Raw genomic sequence first — 22,580 nt, forward strand, 5'->3', positions numbered from 1 at the left:
CTAGGGGAGGCTTACAGTTGGCTTTAAATCACTTTGAGGAATATTGTAAACAGAATGACCTTCAGATAAATGTGGGGAAAACCAAGTTTATGGTTTTCTCCAGGAAAAAACCAATACGTAGTAGTGTACAACTTAACAGGGTTAACCTGGAACAAGTTGATACGATGACGTACCTGGGGGTCACTCTGGATTGCCGACTGTCTTGGAAACCACAAATAGAGACCCAACAGCTAAAACTTGCCCAACTGACTGGTTGTCTTTTGCGTGAGCAAAAGAAATCAATCACTAAAAGGGTTGTCCCCGCCCTACAAATCTATGATGTTAAAATTAATGCTGCAACACTTTATGGGGCAGAGTTATGGGGTTTTATGGACCTCTCGAGTTTGTATAGGATACAGTGTAGGTTTCTTCGTAATCTGGTAGGGCTGCCCCAATCAACCCCACAGATCCCACTTTGCCACGACATGGGTTGTCTTCCAATATCGGACATGGCAAGATACAGAGTAGTGTCCACTTGGAGGCGCATATGGACTTCGGAGGATTTGGCTCTCTTTGCTAAGGAGCTAACCGAGGTAAAGGCTATGTGGGGATCGGAGCGAATCCCATGGCTTCGCTCGGTGAAAAGGAGCCTGCATGACATGGGCTTGAGCCATCTGTGGGTCTCGCCAGGTACGAACAACTTTCCCTCGAAAAAGGAATTTAAGGGTTTATTCTGGGCCTCAACTCGCCTTCCCTTGGCACATGCCTCCAGTTCTGAAAACTTGACGGGGCGTTTTTTAAGTTTTAAATTGGATCCAGCCCGGGAGGCATACTGGGACCTTATCTCCAGGTCAATGGATAAAAAACTATACCACCAATTCCGAGTGGGCTCACTACCCCTAAATTCCTTCACCTCATCTTGGGGCAATAGCTCCACCAACCCTTGCAGTCGTTGCCCCGGATGTAAGGAAACTGAGGGTCACTTTTTGTTCGCCTGTCCTCAATACAGAGAACCCCGCTTAAAATGGTTAAAACCCATTTTTAAACGCATGACATGTAAAAAATCCTCGGACGCTATTTGGGCTCTAAAAACAAACACCTCTGATTTTATCGTGATATGCTTGGCTAAGTACTTAGGCTGGGCATGGGCAATCAGAGCTAGAAGGAACTTAACTGCCTCTTGATCATAAAGTGCAATGTGCATAGTGTTTACCTGTATATGTCTAATCAACTTTTATGATCAGCTACATCCAATGTCTTGTTTCGTTTCAAAAACGGTTTAATAACTTTTTAATTGTGGTTTTTAGACTGATTGTATATTTGATAAACATATTGATTTTATCTTTCTAGTATGATTTTGTATAATGTGGAGACTTTGAAAATATTTTTAAATACTTGTCTAAATTGTCTTTTATGATTTTATTATCGAAATAAAGACATTAAAATCTGAATCTGAACAGAATTTTCTAGTAGCAATGTCTAGAAAAAGCATTATAAATTTAAAATGCCTTCCATGACTAATGAAATAACAGCCAAAGCAGAAAGTGCCCAACAAAGAGCAACTTTATATACGTTTTTGGTTTTTAATCATTTGGGTTTCAAATATCAGTTTCTCAAAATATATGTTTTTCTTTCAATAATGCCCTTTCCTTACAGGATTAACACCCTCCCAGTAACTGTTGTCTTTTTCTGAAAGCAAACATCAATGTTTGGCCCAAAAATTAGTTTTCATGCATGGTCCCCAAACATCAGCTTTTGATTTCCCTAGTACAAATGCATCACATCAACAGATTCTGCCCACCATAATGTCAAAGACATCTGCATTGTGCCAAGGATGCCCACCATTGTGTTAAGGGCACAATTGTGCCATGGCTGCCCACCATAATGCTAAGAATGAACACATCTGATTAGTCATGGACATTATTGGTCCAGGGTCAGCCATGATTATGAGATAGATAGCCACAATTAGGCCAAGCTTATCACAATACGGCAAGGATAGCTGCCGCTATGCCCTGATTCGTCCAAGGAAGGGCAAAATATATTAGAATTTACCTTTATTATGACAGAGCCAACATTATGTCAGGAATAGTCATAATTGTGCCAGAGATGAATCCCTTATAATGGGGGCACATATACATTTGGTGTAACTAACACTAGGAATGGATTCCATTTTGAGACAATGTCATTCAAGGTGGGACACAAAATCAGCCACATACTCAGCCCATACAGAATAGTGCACATATATGTATATTTGTACAGAGAAAAATGTAAACAAATACACATGAATGCACAACCCACTCCCACCATCTGAAATAAGCAAGACTATTACTTGTCTCTACTTTTAATCCAACCTCTGCTCTCCTTGACTCCAGGGCTGCTAATGAATGGTTATCGCATACTTTGACTTCACTGTCTCTGGCAGTCCCACACACACCAGTAACTTCACTCTGGTCATTGCTGGCACTTCTTTAGTGGCACAGTTTGTTTCACAGTTACTGTATGATTGCTTGAGTGGGGCATGCAAAGTAACTAATCTCTATGTGACATTGCTACGTTGAGAGTGGAGACAGGTGGTCATGTTGCAGGTACCATAGGCTGCGTGTGTGTGTTTGGCTCTGCCATTGGTTTGTCTGGCTACCGCCCCAAGGAAAAAGAGAGGTTTAGCGCTACCATCTTCAAAATGGATAAACTTTCTGTATTACACACTGTGCTGGGCTGCACTTTAAGGACCTACTTCCAGGTTATCGGTGAGCTACTAGTAGGTCCAGAGCCACCAGTTGGAGCCCCTTGGCACGAAGTTATAGAATTAAAGAGGACTTATTTAGGCATGGTGCTTAACATGTTAAACTCCAGCTTCAAAGATCACACCGAAACATTACTTCCAGGATAATTATCATGCCTAGCCCCAAAGGTCCATTTCCATATATGGAACTAGAAGAGTACTAGCAGCAAAACAGCACACCCATGCACACAAAAATTAAGATAATACATAACACTATATATGATTTTCAGAATCTTGATCTTAATACAATATTAAAGCATACTTTCATGCCAAGGGAAGGGGGCTCATCCTACACTTTTGAACTTTAACATGAAATCTAGGCAACCCTGTATCTCCATCAATGGCTAAGCTCACTGGCATTGCATAACTGATAGCTGGACATTGGCAGGGCACTGCATCTGAACAAGCACATTGAGAACCTAAGATCACCTTCTATTGGACACTAAGACAAGTAAAGAATTGCAACCTGACTTGGCTATGTCAATGCCCGCCATACAAACTTACATAAATAAACCTCTCCACCCTTCACTTAAATGACACTTTCTACATCATATTTGGACTAAATATTGAAGTCTAAAGATGTGACTGTGTAATGTTCATATGCAGACTCCTCATGTAAATTCCTAAATAACAAGAACCTACTCCAAATGTAAATGTAGTGTGCACAAATGGGTCATTCTGAACTCCCATACCTAATTCTTTTGAATGAAAAAACATGCTGCAAGACAACCAAATGACATCAAGCATATATACCTGTTTGCAATGAACAGAACGTTTTTAATTTTCACACACTCCTTCCACATTCTCCCACATGTCCAACTACAATTGAGCCCCTTTCCTTAGAAAGTGATATAATTGCTCTTACACACACTGTAACTGTGTACTCCTGTAATGTGCCCTGGATGCAGCCTGTTACATATGAAGGCATATATAAGGGTTCAACTTGGCCATATCACAGAATACCCCTTCTGAAGAATTCCAGGTGTTGTGCAGTACCAGCAGCCTAGTTCACCTTTGCTGCCTTAAGTATAGTTCTCTAAATCCTCCAAAATATTTAAGGGAAACATTTTGGGCATGAACAGCTGGATAAGGGGTTAACTGCAACCATAAAAATCCTGTCAGCTATCACAACTGAAGAACAGAACAACTAATGACAAGTAAGATTTTATTTTAAAGAATTACAACCTTGGTCCCTCAAAGCTAGAGTGGGATACTGCAAGCAGCGATATATAAATACTGAATTATGGATCACTTTCAGACACCTTTTAAGAGTTCTACTGTTGTAAGGCTTACTGTATAACAGTGGCCAAAATCTGCTGAATTTGTAGGCCATGAATATCAGACTCTGAGGCAGCATGCCTCAGATTTCACAGACTTCACAGACATGCCAATAAACTTGAAGAGTGTCAAGCCTGAGAAACATTTGAGAAGAATAATCAACAGCTTTGCTTTTGGGTGCGATCTAAATATCAACATTTGTTCCAGCAACTCCAGTGATTTTCGTCATCTCCACTGCAATGAAAATATCTGTGTCTGAACAGAACAGTTAAGTGCTTAGAACCTAAACATGTCACATGGTGGCACTCCTCTGGTGGGAATCTGTACGAGAGGGGCATGCTGCAACCGGTCGCAGCACACCCCTTTCTGTAGCGGGTTAGGGAAGAACCCTATGATGAATCATGCTACCAAGGGGTAACCCTGGTGGGTGAGGGTTATTTAAAAGAAAAAAATATTTATTTCCCATTACGAGGTTGACACAATATTCCTTTGTCTAAAGAGTGACTCCTCTTGATTATTTCACAACTGCAGTTAAACATTCAAAAATAACACAGATTCCGCTGTAGGAATTAGCAGGAGGGCCTCCACTTTAGAAACCAGAACAGGCTGGACATTTTCATTTGTTTAACAGTTCTGAGTCTCAATATATTTATTCTGAGAGACTGAGCTCAGTCCTAAAACTAATCTTATACTTTTTGTCTCTAACCAACAAATGCAGTGTTTCAGCCATTACTATTTTCACTGGACACTAGTGCCAAGGGATTGACTGCCAGTGAATGGACTGAAGGTAACAGTCCTTCTTACAAGTCTAGATTCTGGGAGATGTTTCACTGCCTGGTTTAGAAAATTGTCTTCAAAGAAAATGCTTCTTTGAGAGCTATTGAAAAACGTAACAAATATGCAGCTAGAGTCATTAAAATACAACCTTACGCACAGCTAAGCTTCAATCAGTAAAACTGGCTCAATGGATTTTGTTATGGACCTATCATATGAAAACTGAGGGGTGTGTAGACTTTCTAATTATTTTTGTGTCCTGCCTGTTGACTTTAGCTTTTTCTTATTAGTTTTGTGTTTCTGGGGCATGCAAACGAATATCTCAATTTATTACTGATTCAGTGCTTAATTTGTAAAATAATAAGTGCCGGGCCCAACATTTTTGTCAGAAGCCTGTGGCCAGCACTGTGGACTGTTGTGGTTGCAAATACCAATGCTTTCTAGTCTTGAATCCACCTCATACATCCACTAAACTACACGTTCTGTTCCTTTATTTCACCCTTACAGACTTTTTGTTTCAGCTCTGCTCTCTCCCTATGACATTGTTTTTCCATAATTCTCTACCTCCTTTTTCAACTTGTCTGCCTTTCTCTTTCTTGTTCTGAGTCAACGTCTGATGATTAAAAATAAGTGCCAGTCCCCAAAAATGAGTACCGGTGGGCTCCACCTTCAACGACCGATTCAAATTAAGCACTGAGAATTTGAAGGTTTTGCAGATCCACAAATGTTGTTTTACAGCCACTTCACAGCACTGTTGGTAATTCTTCTCCTAGTATCCCAGATTTTGACTTTCTCTTATGTGCAATGTTAATAAACTAGTCCCTGCAATGCAACTCCTATGCTTTGATTCAGATCCGCTTTGGTGTTAGAAGAGGCCTTCCACTGACATACTTCCTTCCGTTTACTTTAGTAAACATACGAGGAGCACAAATAAGCAATACATATATATGTATAACACACACACACACACACACACACACACACACACACACACAGAGGACAAGGGCAGAATAGGTTTACACAATAACTGAATTATTAACATACTCTTATCAAAAAATAACTGTATTGGTAAGCTCCCAATCACACCTTGTTAAGGCTATAGGTTACAGCATTCAACTGCTCTGATGGGAAGTAATTTCCTCTTGCTGATTACCCCTTAAAGAGTTATACTCTGATACCTTACCCTCTTTGGCACGTTTTTGAATGCTAAACAAACATATTAAATGCTTTTATTTCTCCTTCAAATGAAAAGGAAAACCAGCCCTTTTGTTTTTGTGTTATCGCCTTTACAATATTCTCTAGTTATTATTTTCTTTATACTGTGATCAAAAAACTGGTATTCTGAATGTGTATATCATAGAATACATTTCTAAATCCACTTACTCAAGTCATTCCCTAAAACCTGCATTTTGTGTAACTAAATCAGTCTGCCTTGCAATATCTATTTGTGTTCTACTCTACTACAGATCCTATTCAGAATTAATATGTTAGTATTTGCCAACAACTTCATGCATAGGGTTCACAGTTGGACAGAAAGTACCAATGCCAGGCTACCTCACTCATCTAGGGTTTATCATGTTTTATGCAAGGAAACTGGGCCTCCCTTTTGAGCACCTCTTGGGAGTCGATGAAATAAGAGCACAGTTCATTATTTTTTAAAGCACCCTTCAAATCTAGTTTTTGAGTACGGGGTATTTAATTTTTTTACAATATAACAATTTTTGTTGAAAGTGTAAGATTCTGGTCCATTACAAAAAAAAGTTTCAAAACAAAGTTGGGAAAAAAATGATCGAACAGATATTCTCATCTTCTTAGCATTGAATATGGGAGCTCGATGTGGAGTGTACTGCGGGAAGGTTTTGAAAACCAACAATCAAAAGGCTTCAGGTATCAAGACTTTGCAGTCAGTGTAGAACTAGTTCATGCCACCAGCTACTGGTTCCGTCCGAAAAAAAACTGTAATATGCTCTCTTTGTTCAAAATATATCAACTTTTCCATTTCCAATACTAATTTATCAAGGATGTTACCAGTGAAAATTTAGCATCGATGGAAAGTCTGTAATTTGTTTGTGTGATCCTAAGTCTGCATGTCTTTCTCATACCTGCAACAAAACCTAGCTAGGAATACACTGCCCAGAAACCAAGAGCAATGTTGTTTTGCGCAGTCCTATAATTCACAGCTGCCTGTGGTCTTTAATTGGACATTGATTCCTTTGTGAGGATTCACTGGCCCATGATCCACGACCAACATCCCTTCCGAAATGAACAACGGGCGGCCTGAATTCAGAAGCTGCAAGAAATAGAATGTCACTTCATTGTTAGTTGACAAATCATCATAGCAAACATGGAAATTGGTCTGTGGAGAAACAACACAATGTGCAAAAGGGTGTTCACTATGTTTGTTGTGATTTTTAACATATACCTACCTCTCTTCTCTACCTCCAATGTAATGAATTACAGAATAGGTCATACCCACATAGTACGTAGAAAGAGTGTATACATTTATAGGTAAAGGGAAATACAGATCTGATGATGTTTTAAACTATATTGTTTTAGTGAAACAGGATAAAAGCAGGTCTGGAAGCCACACTGATAAAACATGAGAAACACAAGATTTTAAGTTCAGGGCAATATAATAGGAGAAGAAAAAAATGGAAGCCTATTGCTTATCACGCTTACCTTTTTCACTGACGCTTTCACTTTCAATCTCCTGATCATCACAACTTGTATATTCTGGTGTTGAAGCCAACTCTTCCTCAGAGCTGCTCAATGAAAGCTGTCGCATTTTACCTCCTTTTTTTGTTTTGTATGGCTTTGGTGGTGGAGGCCTAACTGATTCTGACTGGTCCGAGCTAAGTGAATCATTCCTCAACATGGTTTCCATTTTTTCCCTTTTTGTTTTCCTAACAGCAGAACTGGGATCTAAATGGTGTTGGTTCCTTAATGAATCTGTCCGCCGCATATCAGGTCTATCATTAGGAATAGGACTATTTCGTGGGGTTGGGGGACTATGGTTTGCGGTCCTCTGCCAATTGGGACTCGATTCCTGAGCCTCTCGAGTCCTCTCCATTGAAAAAGAACGCTGGCTTTCCATGGCAGCCCGACGCTCTGATGCAGACCTTTGCCTCGACGGTCGATCCATTCTCAACATTGATATTCGTGCATCATCCAGTTCCGTGTGGGCCAGTGAGACATCACTATGCCTGCGTTCATGACGAGCCCTGGAGAATTTTGCAAGCATGAGCATTTGTTCCTCATAGGGTTGCGGCTTGACTGGGTAAGGAGCCAAATTGGGGTCGCTCCTATACCGCGCCTGGTATTCCTCCTCCCGTCGTTGCCTCTCATATTCTTCTCTGTCCTGCACATCATCCTCATCTACTGGATACTCAGTAGAGCGCCTGCGACTTCTCCTATTGGAGTCTCTGTAGTCAACATGCTCGGGGTCTTCATAGAACTGAGGCCCACGCTGAGATCTCCGGTCACAGTAATCAGATGGTGACCTAGGCATTGCGCTGTCTGGTGTAGCATACTGCGAGTTTTCCCCTCTTTCGTCCTGCTGGTCGTGTCTTCTGTTCTGGTCTCGGGATATTGACGGGCTTCTTTTCCTAAGTCATCAACAAAAACAAGAGGTAAGAGAAGAACTCAGTCAATACTGTCAATAGTGTTAAGGCATCTGTTATACAGAGTTACTGCAACAAGCTGATTCAGGAATCACTCTGGCGTGACTCCTTTCTCCCTGCAAATGTGTTTCAGTCATCAGTTTGAGAAGAGCATATTTAAAAGCAAGCATTAAACAAAGACCTTCCTTTCAAAAGATCACACTGGAAGAAGCATCGCAAAAGAACTACTTTGCTCGGCCAAAACTGCAATATACTCTGTGGCACAGGTACTTGACTAAAGATTGCACTGTCACCGCTGATGCGTGCTAACATCAAGCTACAAAATATTAAAACATATCATTTCCACTACTGTAAGTAGTACTTCCCCCTTCTTTATGAAGAAAAGCAAACGCACTGGCTTGAGGGTGAGGCTATTGCCAGGCTCAGTACTGGAAACCGTTTACTACGAAGGTACCAGCGGCTCTCGTTTGGAAGCAGGTAGCATGAGGAGATGGAGGCAGCAAGTATCCTCCAGCAAAGCACAGGAATACTACTGATTTTCTCCCACGCGTAATTGTAATTTTCACAGCCCATCTGCTCGTACCAACATCTTTACCTTCGCATGCATACCTCTTCCCATTCGCATCAAGCAGAAGTATTTCTACATTGCTTTTTAATATTTCGGTTTTCTTTTTTCCAAACTTTGCTCAGAAATATTATTGCATCTTATGTGTTGTATTCACACGCCTCATAGGCAGTGGTGACGTGGGCATGTAATGCAGAGTCATCTAAGCACTTTGTGAGACCTTACAGGAGTGTTTTAAGCTCGTAGCATCCTATATTTAATCTTATGGTACTGCGTACAAATCTTTATAAATGTACTCCGTCGCACATAGCAGCATCTTTAAATGATTCCCCACATTTCAGTGGTTAATTCCATTTGCTTCTTACTGGAGCCTTGGTGATGTAATGTAACTATAGGCTAATACCAGGCAGTCTTCACTAATAACAACTATTCCTTCATTGTAAGAGGTTCACGGTACAGAATGCACAATCAAACATGTAATTACAGGGAGGGCAGAGTAGATCAGTCTTAAGCATTTACTAACTAATCTGGCTCCCCATGTATTAATCATTTTGTTGTGCCCTGGTGTTTACACTTTGAAACCCGCAATTATCAAACTAGCGTGTGTTTGCACAGTGATCGCATTATAAATCAAGCCTATGGCAAAAAAACTGAAAAAATGATAATGATAAATAGTTGTGTCCTAACATTCTGTTAAATGTTACCGATGGATGAAGCTTTTCTTTCAACTAAGCAGACGACGGTCCAGAGGCCATCACTGCCTTTGATGATGACAAACAACATACAATACAATGTTCAATGACACCCAAGTGACTGTTGCTTTCGTATACTTTTACTACAGACAAAAGCTGATATAAGGAGAGTACTAATGTCCTGAGAGCAATTTTATTATGTCAAATTGCGAGTAATATAAAATATCAGGCGTTCCCTGAGGTCACAACCGAGAAATCTTTGCACTTATAATAAAGTGCAGCTAAGAGAGGGCTGTGACCAACTGCTGGAGTAGTCGGATGTGGATGAGAGCTGCCTCACAGCAGAAATACTTAAGCGTACTCTTATCCTCAAAATGTAAACCAAATAGTGTACTAAGAACTACTAGAACATTGAATCTTCGGCTCGGGCTTTTAACACTGGGGCAGGCCTTTAATGGACGATATAGCATGCTAAGGCGGGCTATAACGCTATAATAATAATTTATACTATGCCAATAAATAATGACTACCCATGTAAATCTCCAAAGATAAAGAATGCAAATGCTGCCGAAGATGCCCCCTACTTCCTGAAGAAGGTACATGAAATATACTGCCATCACAGCTGTTTAAGTGGAAGTGGAGCACATTGCAATAGTGTGGTGAAAAAGGATCCCTTAATCACAGTACTATATATCCCACTTACAGTTAGTGTACATGACTTCTCATCAGAGACAGTGGACAGAAAGCTATCTATGACCAGAGGGTTAACATAGCGATGGCAAGTTCAGAAGCCGTTGCAAGTGTGGTTCTCGTTCCCGGACTCCTGATGCTGACCACAATTAGAATTTAGTATGAGCTGAGGAGTTTCCCTCCTACCCACCCTGAAGTCTATTTTCAGCTGTAATATTTTGGTCATCTGTATGTGAGGAATTCTCACCTGCTGTATATGCTTACACAACAAAAGGCGTGAGAGTCTGGCAGTTGGGCGTGGGCTACTGCGCGAATCTTCTGCTGGGGAAAAATTAGCAGCGCTAGAACAAGCCGCGGGAAGCGAGTCATCATTTCCAATGCCAGGTGTGGAATATAACCAGGGCCACTCGAATTATGCAGCAGGGTAGAGGGTTGAGTAAATTATGCAGCAAGAAAAGGCAAATTATGCAGCATAATGTGGCACATTTTGTAATAGTATTACTTCATTATTTCATCATTTTTTAACTTGGTGCCACTCTCTTTATTTTTCATTATCAGTCATTGACCCAGAGCAAGTATGGGAAAGACAGAAAATGAGGAATCAATGAAGAAGAGAAACACAGAAAAACAGTGACAAAGGAAAAGCAAGGATTAAAAAAAGTATCTGCAAGAAGGAAATTCTGGAAAAGGGAGTGAATGATGGTGGATGAAACAGTGCATGGGTTGGAATTAGGACAAGACACCCTTGGTATTTAGTAACCCTGACATTCAGCAGTGATGCGGGCAAGCTTAAGAAAATAACTTTCGGCCTCTGCACTTATTCTTTTATAAATTAAGCACTGCTTTTGGGGGTTCAGACTCTGGGTACCAGACCGGATGGTGTGGTGCAGCACCGAAAATGGCACATGCCACAGGCTGGTAGGAGGCGACTCATTCAGATTGCCACTGGTCACATGTTAAGGGAATCTAGTGGTGAAGTAAATGAGTGGAAAGAAACATAAGAGCAGAAATCAAACACTTCTTTAAGGGCAGCTTCAGAGGCAATGAGAGTTGATTTGGCGAGTGGGCTGAATCTTTGTATCTTGCTAGCCCACATGCACAATAGTATAGCAAACCACTGTGGAGCTGGGTCTGAAAAAATAACTTCAGGGTTATATCAGTACATGGTAAAAGGAACATGTCCTAGACAAAGATGGTGGAGTTCAATCCGGAAGATACCTTAAAGAAGGAGGTGGCACAGGGGTGGGGGTGTGGAAAACGTGTAATATTTTACTTGGCATAAGCTACAGCCATTTTGGTTGTGGTGTCCATTTCCTTTCCTTCGTAATTCTCCCGTCCTCTGTTGCTCGTCTTTCTGCCTGTGCTATCTATTTTAGTTGACTTCCTGACTCAGCTAAAAGCAATGTACGTGCTGAGCGTTTATAGCTGCAAGTACACCTGTTACCTGTCAATCATTTCTGCTGCCATAAGCACTCCTGCTCCCCCTACCACTTTGCTGACCAAGTGGTTATTCATCTGCCCTTGTTTGTTGGAAACTATTTCAAAAACTTGTCCTTCCTATTTCTGTTCACATGCTTACACTGCAGAAAAACTGTATAAAAGCCCTGTTGTCTGTGACTTCAGTGTGCTACCTCAGGCAGCACTTGAGAGTGCTATACGGACGTGGTCCCATTCATGAGTGATTAATAAACTTGTTATTTATTCCTACTCCAACGCTGGTCTCTACTTTGTTGGTTTTTGAACCCGTGGACAAAAGGGTGACCCTGCACCAGTGTACCCCTAAAAAGGTATATTTCCACAGTTGGCGCCCGTTGTGGAACCCCATTGGAGACACAGCTGCCCGAAGGAGTGGTGTTGACGGAGGATTGGAATTTCACTGAGGAAGCGCATTGCACGAGGGGACCTTTGTCTTTGCAGGCGACGTGACTTTTCCAGTTTTCCTGATTTGGCCCTTCAGGTGGTGCCGGTCTCGACTGGGGTTTTCTTTGGCACACATTTGAAGTGACCATTAGGTCGACCAGAGATGAGCAGGTGGAAGTTGGAGCCTTCTGTCTGGTAAGGTCGCTAAAGTGGCACTCTTGATTTGTTAAGCCTGGGCTTTTTGTTTTAATTTGTTATGTTATGTTATGTTAAAATGGGACTTTTATAGCGCAACGGCTACTCCAAAGGAGTGTCCCGGCGCTTTGTGCTCCAGACCTAAAGAAAGAACTGGAAAACATAACAGTAAAAAGACAGGAGCCTAAAAGAGGAAGCGGACTAACCAGAGAACAGCCAAGTTTTTAAGTCCTTCCTGAAGGCAAGCAAGTTCGAGGTAGTCCGCAAGGACACCGGTAGAGAGTTCCATAGCTGGGGGGCAAGGAATCTAAAGGACCGGCCGCCTAGACGAGCCCTTTTGATACGTGGTACCCAAGCCAGAGCCAATGTTTCCGACCTGAGGGATCGTGTAGGTCGGTAGAAGTCCAGCCTCTTCTGGAGATATTTTGCACCATTACCATGCAGGGCCTTATGGGCTAGGGTCATGGCCTTGAACAGTATCCTCTTCCGTACAGGAAGCCAATGGAGGGATAGAAGAAGGTTAGAGGCACTAGTGCGACGATGCAGGCCAAAGATCGCTCGAGCAGCAGCGTTCTGGGTCACCTGCAAACGCTGAAGGAGATATTCTGGCAGACCCAGATATAGAACATTTGCATAGTCCAATCTGGATCCTATAAGTGCCTGGACAGTTATCCTCCGATGTTCCTCAGATAGAAGGGGAAAGAACTTACGCAACATTCTGAGGATCCCGAAACATGTTCCCGTAAGAGTAGAAACCTGGGATTTGAGCGAAAGCTCATTGTCAATTTTTACTCCCAGGTTCTTAGCCCACTTAGATGACTGAGTTGGAGGGAACATGTCAGCAGGCCACCACCCATGCCAATCTGGTTCCGATGGGCATCCGAAGAATAGTATTTCGGATTTATCCGAGTTGCACTTGAGGCTGTTGAGTTGGAACCAATTAAAAACAGCCCCAAGGCACTCACGGATCCTTTCTCCATCGAACTCTTCGCTCTTACGGCAGGTGAACAGAAGCTGGGTGTCGTCAGCATAAGAAACGATCCGGGCCCCATAGGACTCTGCCAATGTCGCCAGAGGGGTCATAAGGATGTTAAATAGAGTGGGGCTCAATACAGAGCCCTGCGGCACTCCGACTCCCAATGGCGGCATTTCGGCAGATCCAGGTGGGACCCAGACCGTCTGCCGGCGGTTGGCTAGAAAGGAACGAAACCAGTTGAGCACCGTCCCCCCCAGACCGATGTCGTGTAGTCTAGTGAGGAGATCCTCATGGGGGACGGTGTCAAACGCCGCCGACAGGTCTAGCATAACTAACATCACCCTGCCTCCGGTATCCAGCACCTCCTTCACGATCTCAGAAACTTCCAGGAGCGCCGTCTCGGTGCTTAAGTTGGAGCGAAAGCCCGATTGGGATTCATGGAGTAACTCGTTTGACTCCAGGAAGTTAGAAAGCACGCTATGAACGTGTTTCTCCAGGATCTTGGTAAGTGCTGGAAGGAGCGAGATTGGCCTATAGTTGGAGGGCACTTCTGGGTCAAGATTAGGCTTTTTGATAAGAGGGATGACCATGGCCTGTTTCCAGGACTGGGGCAAAAATCCCTGACTCAGGGAAAGGTTAAGAATGGGATTAGCTATGAGGTTAACGGCATCTGCCATTCTCGCTAAGAATTTTGCTGGACAGGGATCTAGCGGTAAACCCGATTTAAGGTTCCTCATCAAGGCTAAGGATGCGGCAGCCGAAAGGGGCGGGAAGTCTAGCAGAACTGGGCCTGGAGACGACAGGAGAGTTGTCTCAATCGGCAGAGTTGACGGGTCATCTATAGGTCTCAAAGGAAAGGAATCCTGAATTTGCCTAATTTTGGTGGTAAAAAAATAAGCAATGGTGTTGGCCCAGGTCTCCACCGGAGCGTCCTGAGCTGAGATTGACCGCGGGCTGGTGAATTCTCGCACAATTGACAAAATCTCCTTACAGGAGTTTGCCGCGTCTTCAATCCTTTTGGCAAAATAGCATTTCTTGCCCTGAAGTATTAAATCATGATATGATTTCATCATGGTTTTATAAAGTTGTTTGGCCTCAGGTTCGTACTGGGCTCTCCAAGCCCGCTCAGCGACTTTGCATTGCCTACGGTGATGGGCTAATTCCTCCGTAAACCAAGGGGCCGAGACCCGTCGGGCGGCAGACCTGGGTGGCTGTAATGGGGCGAGCTCATTTAATCTAGCAAGGAGCCAGGATTGCAGGCTCTCCAGGTCTTTCTCCAGGTCACCCGTATAAGACATGGGGTGATCCACCAGAGCCTGCGCTAGCAGATCCGGAGTCACCCGATGGAGTGCCCTATAGCTGCTACCCTGCTGTCTCGTGGCACTGGCCATAGAATTCGTAGTAGATGATATTTCAAAATGAACAAGACAATGATCAGACCATAAGACTGGCAGAAGTGTTACAGCCATAATAGGTGAGGTGGAAAAAACCTGGTCAAGTGTGTGGCCTTTATCATGGGTCGGGCCAAAGATATAGGGGGAAAGGCCCAGAGTAGATGTAATATCAAACAGCTTGATAGCATCCTGATCTTGGTGATCATCCATATGGAAGTTAAAATCTCCAGCCAATATACACCGCTCCGATCTTAGAACAAGGACCAACATAACCTGCTGGAGATCATCAAGAAAGGATCCCACCGGGCCCGGAGGTCTGTAAACAACAAGACCCTTCAGCGCTTGCTGAGGCGATAGGGAGATGGTAAAGGCAAGAGAGTCAGCCCCTACGATGGTATTTGTGTACGTGACCGTGCACGGAAAAGATTTTTTCACAACCAGGGCAACTCCTCACCCCCTACCCTTGTCTCTATCTTGTCGATGGATGATATAGTCAGAGGGAATGGCTACCGCGATGTCCGGGTGGGAGGATTCATTGAGCCATGTCTCAGTGAGCATCAGACAGGTAGGACTGGTCGTCGAAAGGAGATCATAAATCTCTTGAGTGTGTCGGTGCAACGACCTTGTATTAAGGAGTAGACAAAGATGTTTAATGCTACAATCCTTAATAGAGCGGGGGGAAGGGAGATTGCGAGTAGGATGCAATTTACAGACAGGGCACTTATGTTTACCCCTATATCGGCCAGGAAAGACTGAGTGACAGGACGCATCCCCGTCACGCAAAGAGTAGAGTTCCTGAGCGGAGTAGGAAAGCATAATGGCCAGAAGTACCTGCCACGCCGAACGCCTCCGGGACGCTGACGGGCGCAGACGGGCAGGACTCTGGCACGACTCCGGCGCAGGTCCGGCGCGTCCGCAGTCCGCGTCCGCTGCGCGGAGGGAGGGGTGAGCTTTTTATAGCGCTACTAGAGCGCGAGGGCGGAGAGTCCTACCCCCAAGATGGCGGCCAAAATGAGATCCCAGCCCTCGGCGTCAACACTCAGCCGAGGGCGGTCTCACAGTCCCAGGCAAGGGAGAGGGAGCAGGGCAAAGCGCTTACAAGCGCTGGGAAGTCTAAGGCAGGCAGCGCTAGGCTCAGGCACGCTTATAACACAAGCGCGAGCACAAGCTGCACAAGACAAAAATTAAAATGACAAGCATGAAAGTCAAACACGCTAGGTTAAAAATGCCAAAGATTAGTAGAGAGACCTCCCGGCTTCCGCCTCAGGAGGGAAAGGTAGGTAGCAGTTGCATTTGTGATTCACTTTTTGCAAAAATTGAAGGCAGGTAATGTGGAGATTTTTCTCTTTTTTGAATATTTTGAAGTAGTAATATTGTACACATTTTTGATGAAGCATGCCTGTTCTCAGCACACTCTGTAGGTGGTGTTGCTGCTCTGGTGGTACCAAAAAGAGTTTAGAAAAAAGTCAGCCGGCTCCCCCAGAGGGGACGCCTAATCGAGATATGTATGTCAAATGTGGTATTTCCTCCATAATGTACGGTCCACTGTGGAACAAATATACAAACAAAGATTCTGATCTACAATGGCCAGTGAATGGATCCTTAGATTTTAAAAAGGTTCAATATGTAGAGAAGTGTTTATTTAAAAGAAAAAGTAGAAAGGATATGTTTGGTTGTGTGCGTATGTGGGAAAAAGAAGTGCGAGAGAGAGCGAAAAGAGCAGAAGCTATAGCGAAAAAGAACAATGAAAAACGATATATCAAAAAGCGTTAGAATTAAAAAATAAAGAAAAGAAGGAAAAAAATGAAAAAGAAGATAGAGAACGTCGATTAGAGACAAATGGCCAGTATCCTATTAGGCGACCTCTCTATTCCCTACTTGATACATTTAAGGATGATTGCATCCTATTAGAACGCCCCCCACCACCGTATAAATTTCCCACTCCAAGTGCCCCTGTTGAGGTTTCTGACGACGAGCATTTGTCTTCAGACGACAAAGAACAAGATAAACAAGATGGGCGACAGACTCGCTCTACTTTGACTAGAGCAGAAAAAGATAAATTAAAAACCGCTGCTAGGGAGGAGGTTCGTCGGTCTCACGCGGCATCACTCATTGCAACTATGGTTCAACAGTGGAACAGCGCAAAGCAATTTTATTTTGTAGAAAAATTCATTTGGGAGGTAATATTTGATTATAGACAAATTTCTCAGGAACTAGAGCCAGCTGATATAAATACTGATTACAAATGATTAACAGAGGGGACTTTTCCTTTTTCAAACCTATCTGATATGATTAGACGAGTGGTTAGAATACGAGACGCAACATTACGTTTACGAAAGGAGCAAGAATTAGCTAGGAAAAATAAAGTTGCAGAAGCAGTTCAATCTCAGGCAAAGAAACTAGATGCTTTGGTAGATGCGAATAAACCTAGTAGTAGTGAGTCTGCTATGAAACCTATGCGTGAAGCTGCACCCCTGTATGTTCCTCCTAAGAGTGCGGGAACAAATTATGATAAAACTTCAATTGATGCAAAGGGATATTTTATATATAATTGGGTTTACACTCCTTGGAGTAGAGCTGATGTGATGGCTCTTAAAGCTGCTTTGCCCAACCCCCGGAAAAATCCTGCCGCCTTCTATGAGGAGGTGGAAGGAGCCATTAGCTCCTGCACTATGACCTTACCAGATATTGATATGTTCTTTGGGCTTATTTTGCCTCCTGATATGTGGAGAACAATATGTAAAATAGATGACAATGTAGCATATGGTGATACCTGGGAACATTTAGAACAAATAGATGTGGAAAGGGAGCCTGCGCCGAAACATCAGAAGGCGATATTAGATCTTCCTAAAGTTATTGTGACTAAGTTAAAGACTCTCATACCCCCCTAAGAAAATAGCTTGGACTACGTTAGCGTCCTGTAATCAGAAAACGGATGAGTCAGTTTCTGACTTCTTTTCAAGGTTTGAGGAAACATTCCATGATTTTAGTGGTCAGTCGTTGGCCGATGATACGGGTAAGCATTTGTTTGTTGATAAATTTGTTGCTTATATGTTACTGGAAATAGCTAGTCGCTTAAAGGCCAGCAAGAGTTCTTGGACCACGTCTTCCCCAGTTTCGCTTTTGACTATGGCCCAATATTATGAGTAGCAGGAACAGGAAGCAAAAGGCAGGAGGGATAAGAAGGTTAAGGAGTTAAAGGCAAAAGTTATGTTGGCTCAAATATATGGTCCACCGTTTAGGGGAGGTGGAAGAGGCGGATGTGCAATGTATACACCTGGAGAATCCCCTCTCCCTCGAGCAAATGTGTCCCCTGATCAGTGTGCTTATTGTAAAGTGACTGGGCATAGGCGTTCTGAGTGCCCTCTTTTGTGAGGTCAGCCATATCAGTGGGGAAGGGGCAGTATGAGAGGACGCCCAGGGAATTCAGGAAACAGGGGAGGTATGGGAGCTCGTCCCAGGTTTGAGGCAGTTGAAAAAGGACCAAATTACTCTAATACTTTTGATAGACAAAATCAATATCAAATGTCTGATTATTCTGCTGATGCCCTTGCGGATTTCGATTATGCATAGAGATGCCTAGGATGGGGTAAGGAACCGGTTGAGGTGCGAGTAGATCAAATGGGTCCTTATGTTGACACAAACGTCTTGGGATCTACTGATCGGTTTCTGGTTGATACAGGGGCTACTCGTAGTACTCTGTCTAAAAAGTTGGTAACTAGGGCTCTCCTGTCTGGCACAATGATAACATCAATAGGATTCGATGGGATGCCTACAATTAGCCCACTTTCACAGCCACTTGAATTCAGACTTGATAAACTCACTGCACCATGTCCATTTTTGCTTTCCCCTAACACACCGGACAACATTGTGGGGATCGATATGCTTAAATATTTTCGTGCCACAATACGTTTTTCTCCAGAAGGTATGCCTGTTATTTTAAATAACAATTATCCAATGGTTGAGAGATTCTTATCAATGAGTATGCCGCTCTGGCATCCTTACCTAGTGTGAAGAGGGAACACTGGTATTGTTATCATTTCTTGCCTCCCATCATCACAAAGTGTCGCGAAAGAAATTGCAATATTGTAGACAGCAGGTTAGCTATTTAGGTCACCTCCTGTCTAAGAGGAGACGTTCACTCACACCAAACCACATTCAGACCATACTAGACACTCCTGTACCCCGCACTCAGAAGGATGTTCGTGCACTGATTGGCCTCACCTTTTTTTGTAGGCAGTGTTTCATACATTTACGCCAATCCCTTTGTTCTGCACCAGTATTAGGTACCCCAGACATGTTGATGAGTGACTATTTGTCCCAGTTAATCGACAGCTTATCTTTTATTTATCAGCAGGTGCGGGAAGCTCTTCCTTCGTGATCCCTGCTGTGTTGACAGACCACCGTGACATCCTGGTCACCGAGAAAGGACGAGCTGCGTCACCTGAAGGACCTAAGGAAGTCTTCCCGGACCACACGATCCTGGTACATCTAGATATCTGCTTCGATCCAGGAAGAAAGAGGTTCAGCGCAGAAAGAGACTGTTTGAGCCACTGTCCTGGGTGGTTAAAGACTGACTACAAAGGAGGGTAGCTTATTAGTGACTACTCGTCTCAATGTTCGTGAAGAAACCAACGCCTGCCCAGGACCTTAGAGCACCATCTGTTTTGTAGTTTGCCGATGAAAATGAGCTCGCCTAAGAAGAAGGAGATCACTGCGACAATGTGCAACGGCTGTACAATCTTCATCCTTGGTCTGACTTTGACTGCTGCCATCATCGCTACTGTAATGTGGGTAGTGGATGAAGTAATGCCTGGAGCCTCCTTACCTAACATTACTGTTACATCACTTGCTGCAAAAGAGCATCATCATTTTGATTTGCCGCAACATGAACAGGGATACCGGCAAAATCTGAATAACAATTCATTTCTTCAAATGTTGCATCAGACACACCAGCTAGGTAATGCTACTAACTGTTGGGTTTGTGGCAAGATTCCTCCTCATCAGAACATAAAAGGAATCCCGTTGTCACCGCTGCCATTCTCGCATAATGGCTCCTGTAGAGCCTGGTTCGCACTGTTGTGACTTCAGTGTACTACCTCAGGCAGCACTTGAGAGTCTTGTGTGGACGTGGTCCAACTCATGAGTGATTAATAAACTTGTTATTTATTCCTACTCCAGTGCTGATCTCTACTTTGTTGGTTTTTGAACCTGTGGACAAAAGGGTGACCCTGCACCAGTGTACCCCTAAAAAGGTATATTTCAACAGGGGAATTACTCAAATACCCTGTAGCAACAGTAGTGCTGTACAAGTGGATTTAGCAGTGGTCCATGGGTGTAAATGCCATTTCTCAAAAGAATACATTGACAAAGTAGGGGAATTGAGACATTCCAAGTGGACCCAGTAAATCTACTGAATGAGGTTATCTGAAAGCCATTGAAGTGTTTAGGATGTCAGTGGTGTAGGGGTATTTGTGGACTATAGTTTTAAGGGTGACCCTACTCCGATACAAGTTACATAGATTATCAGCCACAGTAATCACTGTCGAGGAAAGGGAATCAGATATGGAGGATAAGGTTGGCAGACTACTAAAGCAAGTCAAAAACCTGCCGCAGAGACCACCACCAATTGATAGCAGGGCCAAAGACATGCAGAGATATCAATGAAGAAATAATGTGTCTATTGTCAGAATACCTGAAAATTAAGACGAAGAAGACATGGACAAATTCATTTGAACTCATGCTGTGTAAGTTACTGACAACGAAAAATGCTTCCAGCTTTTTGGGTGGAAAAGATACAGATTTTTGACTTTGAAAATCTTATTGCATAGGCAACCCATATTTTTATATGTCCAGCTTAGATTGTTTGTGTCCGCAAACAAAGCAGAGGAAAACATCTAGTCGGACATCCAAGCTAATATGAATAAACTCGATGATCACCTTTTCAACATCAACTTGAAAACCCAGATTTTCACTTACCATGTTGTGGAGATTCAAGCTTGTGGAGTGTACCATCCTCGTCACCACTGCAAAGAAGCCCCAGTACTAGGCTGAACACAGTACCAAGGCATATATCCACATACATCAACAAGTTTACCTCCCAGACCAGTAGTTGCCAGATGAAGAACTCTGCACCATTCACCAGTACATTGCATGGAACGAAAGGGGCAGTGTTCAATAAGCCCCAGGACCAAAGACAATGGACAAGTCAAAATTAAGAGGATGTGGAATTGCGTTGAGATGATTACTAGACATTCCTATATTGGGTATCCTACAGTGAGTCACACACTAGTCTAGTCCTCATTAGAGGGGATGAGGATTTGGCGGGTCTCTAACCTGTATCTTTAAACAATCCATTAAACTAGATTTAATTACTGAAGATAGGAGCACAAAGGTTTGTAATGTTTTTGTCTCACTCCTCCAGGGTCCAATGTACACTCTGTGAATGGTCTTTGACATCAATATTTTTACTACGAACTTTATTGCTGCTTTAGCTTCTTTTTCAGGATTTGCCAAAATAAATTGGGGTGAAAACTTTGACAAAATGTGCGGTTCTACTCACAAATATGCAAGAGCTGCAGACCCCAATCTGGATTTGCGAATCTCATGAGAATTTCTTTTTTATACATATTTGGGGATAGTATCTAACCCTCTTGGACCATCCTTCCTCACATCTTTTTTGGCGGTCACTGGATGCTCGGTCAGTCCCCTTATGCCCGCTCTGTCCGTTTTTTTCAGGGCACAGGTATCAGTCCCTGCCAGCAAGCAATAGCTGATACAGTAAAAAATTTCAGTCCCTCAGGCTCAATTACTCAAAACAGTGAATCCTGAATCGGACAAAAAATTATCCTTTTAGGATTTGAAGATGCACGTCCTCGGAGGATCTGTGGGTTAACAGACATGTTAGCTACATATTTAATACTCTGAAGCCCATAAACACACTATTTTCTCAAAAACAACTAAATGGATTAAAATCGAAATTACTGAATGGATTAGTAGCAATCCAAGCTAAGGTACACTTTTGAGTAAAGTTCTAATTTCATGCCAGGTTTGGAGTGATTCAATTCAGCATTTTTTTCTGTAGTTGACGCCAAAGTTTCCTACGGGAATTAACACTGAAAACTCAAAATCTGGGACCCACGTTTTACTCAACCTTCTCTGGACGAATATGCAGGAAACTTGGCATGGCAAAAATGTGTAAATTATACAAAGATTTTTAGAACATTTTGTGCAGATTTATCAAATGATGTCTAAGTTATAGGCAAATAAAACAGGGTTCCTATGGGAGAAATATATATCTACATATATGAAGCTGTGAGAAATTGGGTTATTGGTTGATTGGAGTGTAAGCCCTGGTCAAAAAGCAACCACAATCCTACTCAGGGTAAAGCACAAGCAAACCCCAAATTAACCTGTGCTCAATCCCTAGGTAGCTTGGCACAGAGAAGTCAGGCTTAACTTTGAGGCAAAGTGTAAAGTATTTGTGCAACACTTCAAACAGCAATAAAGTGAAAACACTAACAAAAAGTATCCCACACCAAGTTAGACAAGTAAAGTAAAATGTAATAATAAAATAAGACCAAAATGACAAAAATCTAAATAGTAGAAACAGAGATATGACTTTTGAAAGAATTTCCTGAAAATAGCACCAAATAGCGCAAAACGGCAACTCAGGATAGCTGGTCATGCTGGTACAGGTCAAAGTCACAAGTTCAGCCCAACCGCCATGGAGCACATTTTGGATAGAGTCACCAGGATGGGCCCGCTGAAATTTA

The 22,580-nt window shown here is 42.8% G+C and overlaps 1 protein-coding gene across 2 annotated transcripts in view; it reads right to left on the minus strand.

Moving 5' to 3' along the window:
• RIMS2 (regulating synaptic membrane exocytosis 2) overlaps positions 1-22,580 on the minus strand; it is a 1,922,267-nt gene that overhangs the window by 1,061,694 nt on the left and 837,993 nt on the right. For both annotated transcript variants that reach the window (XM_085605119.1, XM_085605120.1), the window contains exon 6: positions 7,493-8,418. In XM_085605119.1, coding sequence (XP_085461245.1) covers positions 7,493-8,418 — 926 coding nt within the window. The remainder of the gene's footprint in view (positions 1-7,492; positions 8,419-22,580) is intronic.

The sequence above is a fragment of the Triturus cristatus genome, chromosome 5_1, assembly GCF_964204655.1.
Source record: "Triturus cristatus chromosome 5_1, aTriCri1.1, whole genome shotgun sequence".
Taxonomy (NCBI): Eukaryota; Metazoa; Chordata; class Amphibia; order Caudata; family Salamandridae; genus Triturus; species Triturus cristatus.